The sequence below is a fragment of the Neolamprologus brichardi genome, chromosome 3 (genome assembly GCF_056152115.1).
Source record: "Neolamprologus brichardi isolate AB-2024 chromosome 3, ASM5615211v1, whole genome shotgun sequence".
Taxonomy (NCBI): Eukaryota; Metazoa; Chordata; class Actinopteri; order Cichliformes; family Cichlidae; genus Neolamprologus; species Neolamprologus brichardi.
Genome location: NC_142106.1, coordinates 9,531,895 through 9,535,737, shown reverse-complemented (window position 1 = coordinate 9,535,737; position 3,843 = coordinate 9,531,895). Strand labels below are relative to the sequence as shown.

The window sequence follows — 3,843 nt, the reverse complement described above, 5'->3', positions numbered from 1 at the left end:
AGCACACACTGTTAGTAAACTATGCAACACTGAATTCAGGTTTCAATTGTGTTAAGTTGTGAAGTTGTGATTAAAGTGTTCTTACTGACACAGGTAGGATGGTCAGGCGTCCTCTGTTCCTTCACCGTTCATGAACTGTCACTTATAAAATACTGCCAAACATCAACTACACTCAATAACTAAACGTGTGCAGGTTAAAGTGATGGACGCCCAGATCTGCACTCCAAATACAAACAGACTAAAGGTGTTTCCTTCAGAAACAAAGACGATATTTACAAAGATCTCACAGGTAAATTGTGAGCGATCACAGCAGCATCTCATCCTGACTAACAGCTTTTAGATGCAGGGAGAGCGTCGTGGTTCAGAGGTGGTTCAGCAGATGATGAAGGCCTTTCTGTTGCATTGTGTAGTGCTGTGGATGCCATGATGGTTGACTGGGTCTGCTTCTACTGAACTCACAAACACTTCTGAGGTATTTACACCTGAAGCCTCATTTAATGTGAGTCAGAAACAAACGGCTCACCTGTGATTAATGGATTTTTCCCTGCATTTATATTTTCACACAGTTTATTTCTTACAGCAGGAAAACTGAACAGAATGTATGTAAGAGGTTAGAGTGAGGATGACGTCACTTCATACAGAAAATAAATGTTTGTCTGTTTTGATGATGAAGGACTTCTTTAGCTCTGTAAACAGCTACACTTGAGAGGACAGAGGTGATTTCATGGATAAATAACAATGTGTTTATCAGCTTTCATCAGTGCAGACGTGACGTCAGATCTATCAAAGTGAAGGCCGTCTCTCTGATGACGTCACAGAGCAGAGTCGTTCTGTCCAATAAAGGATCTCAGATCAGCTGCTGCCATCTTGTGGCCACAGTTGGTTACTGTCTCTGAAAGTTGTCTCATGTTTCCTGTTTTCCTGTTAACAAAGGCTGGAGCTCATCATGCTGAGAGGGCAGCAGCATTTTTTGGCTCTTCACACGTTCATTATATTCTGATGATCCTGGATGGAGACAAACTACAGATAAGTGTGTTCAGCCCAACTAGTTGATCTCATTACAGCAGTTTGATGTTTCCCTTTGAATCCCCCTGAAGACACTGACAGTGAAGCACGTACATAATACTCCAGCCTTTCAACTCTGAGCTTATTTAGTTCTATTAATACACTGAAATCTCATTTGTGTCATGAAGAAAGTCTTTAATCAAACAGAATTCAAAGATCAGAAACATTTCATATATGGAGTTAAACATGAATCATTGTTTCAACAATAGATTTATTGTTGTCATAAACAGACAAGAAGACAACAACAAACTGCTCCTCCCATTCAACACATGTCAGTCCATATCCCAGCAAACGAAATCATCTCCATTTACACATCAAATAGAAACATGAATCACTTGTAATGATTAGAAACTTGATAGAATTTCAAATCTAGTTTGGGGAGTCATTCAGTGAGAAACAGTGAAATGATTTTCCATGTGAAAAGGTGGACAGCAGAAACAGAAAGAAACAGTGAGAACTAAAAGAGAAACAAAGAGCTTTGGAACAACGAGGCAGCAGGAGGACAGCTGCAGTTTAACAGCTTCAATTCACTGACAGGAAACAACATTAGAAATATCATCATCCTCAACTCATCTGCTGCACTGACACTGACACCTTCAACGGACACACCTTCAGTTTATCATAAGTCCAAATATATGGAAACATCCTGTGAGTGAAAGTGTGTGTGAAGGTGTGTATGTGTGTGTTAGTATCAGGATCAGAGAACGACAGCTTTCCTCTGTTCCAGTCCAGATTCACTCTGATCCTCTGGAGCTTCTTCTGGACTGAGAGAGCAGTGAATGGAGTTGATGGTGAGCGTTTTAAATATACACCTCCACAGAACCCTATTGACAATCCAGACAGTATGTCTCTCTTCCTCTGCACATACTCTGCTGACACACCCAGTCTCCACCCTATACTGTCTCCAACATCAACATCCCAGCTGTGAGTCCCTGAGTTAAAGCCCTCAGAGCCCAGGACAGAGTAGTAATCATCAAACCTCTCTGGATTATCAGGAAGCTGCTGCCTCTCTCCTCCTCCTCTCACACTGGTCAGATCTTCAGACAGGATGAGGTCTGGAGGAGCAGTGTTTGGGTCCAGAATGAGAGGAGTGTAGGAGACCATGTCCTTCATGTTGTTCCAGATGTTGAAGGTCAGGTTGCCCAGGTGTTTGGCCTGGTCTATCAGAGCTCCTGAGGGCAGCTGTGGATCATCCAGCAGGGGGCAGCGCTGGACTCTTTCCACTGCAGCCTTGTAGTTGTGCAGGAATGAGACGTCTTCAGCTCTCAGCTCCTCCTCTGTGGCTCTGACTGTGTCTGAAAGAGCTGCTATCTCTCTGCTCAGAGCCTCCATCTTCTCCTTCATCATCCCACTCTTCTGCTCCTCTTCCTCCCTCAGTGCAGCCAGCCTGGCCTCCTCTTCCTCTGCTAGAAACTGGTGAAGCTTCTTAAACTGCTCCTTAATCTGCCTCTCTGTGTGTCGGGCCTGGACCTTAATGTGTTTTGCTGTTTGATCAAACTTCACTTGAACTTCTTCACAAACCTTTAACTTCTTCTTTAAGAGCTCCAGAGTTTCCTGAAGTTCCTTCTTGTGTTGTTGTGCAGCTTCATCGATGGGTCTGAATCTGTGATTGGTGTGTTTTTCTGAGTCTCTGCAGATGTGACACACTGGCTGCTGATGGTCCAGACAGAAGAGTTTGAGTTTCTCAGAGTGCAGACTGCAGAGAGCCTCTGAAGCTCTCTGATCTCTCTCCTGTAAGAACGACTCACACAGGTTCTTTAAAGCAAGATTTAAAGGTGGATCATAAACTGATATTTTCTTACAAACTGGACACTCGTGTGTTGGTCTCTCTCTCCACCATCTCTTCAGACAGTCTTTACAGAAGCTGTGGCTACATGACAGAAGAACAGGATCTCTGAAGACCTCCTGACAGACCGGACAGCAGAGATCCTCCTCTGATCTGGAAGCCATTGAGTCTGTGAGTGAAGCTGAAAACAGCAGACAGGAAGTACAGTCAGTCCTGGCTCCCCTCCCTCCTCTACCACCTTCACTGAAACTTCCTTTGAGTCGTGTTTTTGCTCAAACTCACCTTCAGTGTGTGGAGCGTCAGCAGCTTGAAGCAGCAGTGTTGGAGTTTTCCACTTTTCTCTCCTGTAGCTGGACTCACTCAGAGGAAGCTGCTAGTTTGGTCTGAGCTCAGTCTGATCGTCTGTGCGTCTCTCTTTACTGAGGACGAAGAACTTCCTGTTTCCTGGTTTGTCACATTTGAGTGACGTGAGGGGAGGAGACAAATGTTGCTGTTTGACTTTTAACTAAGGTGTGTTTCAATCCTGCCTGCAGCTCAAAAACTGTAAAACAGGTTTTGTGTCTTTTCACCTCCACAGGTCACAACATGAAACCTGTTGTGAAGTTTATAAAATAAAGTGTCACTCGGTGGTGCAGCTGTTTGTCAGCTTCTATTTCAGACTTTGTTCTGCTTCTTGTTCAGGTTCCCAGCAGTGGGAGTGTAATGCAGTCACACACACACAGGTGGTGTTAAGGTGGATTCACTTAGTTACAGACTGTGGTGTTATTTCTTGTAACTAAGGGTGTGTTTCACTCCAAAGTTCAGACATTAACCTGCCAGAAGTTGTAAAAGTTACTAATAAAGAGCTTTTCTCTCATTTCACATGCAGGTCAGAGCATGAAAGCTGTGATGCAGCAGTTTGAAAGAAATTGCTGCTGATATAAAATATCTGCTGATGTTTTTTCAAAATTCTATACGTGAAAAGTGAGCGAGAGCCCTCGGTGCGCCTGCTC

General features: G+C 43.8%; 1 protein-coding gene across 1 annotated transcript; it reads right to left on the bottom strand.

Moving 5' to 3' along the window:
* Positions 1 to 1,629: 1,629 nt before the first annotated feature.
* LOC148103409 (nuclear factor 7, ovary-like) lies at positions 1,630 to 3,015 on the bottom strand. Its single transcript, XM_087838735.1, has one exon. The coding sequence runs from the start codon at positions 3,013 to 3,015 to the stop codon at positions 1,630 to 1,632; it is 1,386 nt and encodes a 461-aa protein (XP_087694861.1).
* Positions 3,016 to 3,843: the final 828 nt, after the last annotated feature.

Coding starts and splice junctions, on each gene's coding strand:
- LOC148103409 (XM_087838735.1), bottom strand. CDS start 3,015: ATGGCTTCCAGATCAGAGGAGGATCTCTGCTGTCCGGTCTGTCAGGAG.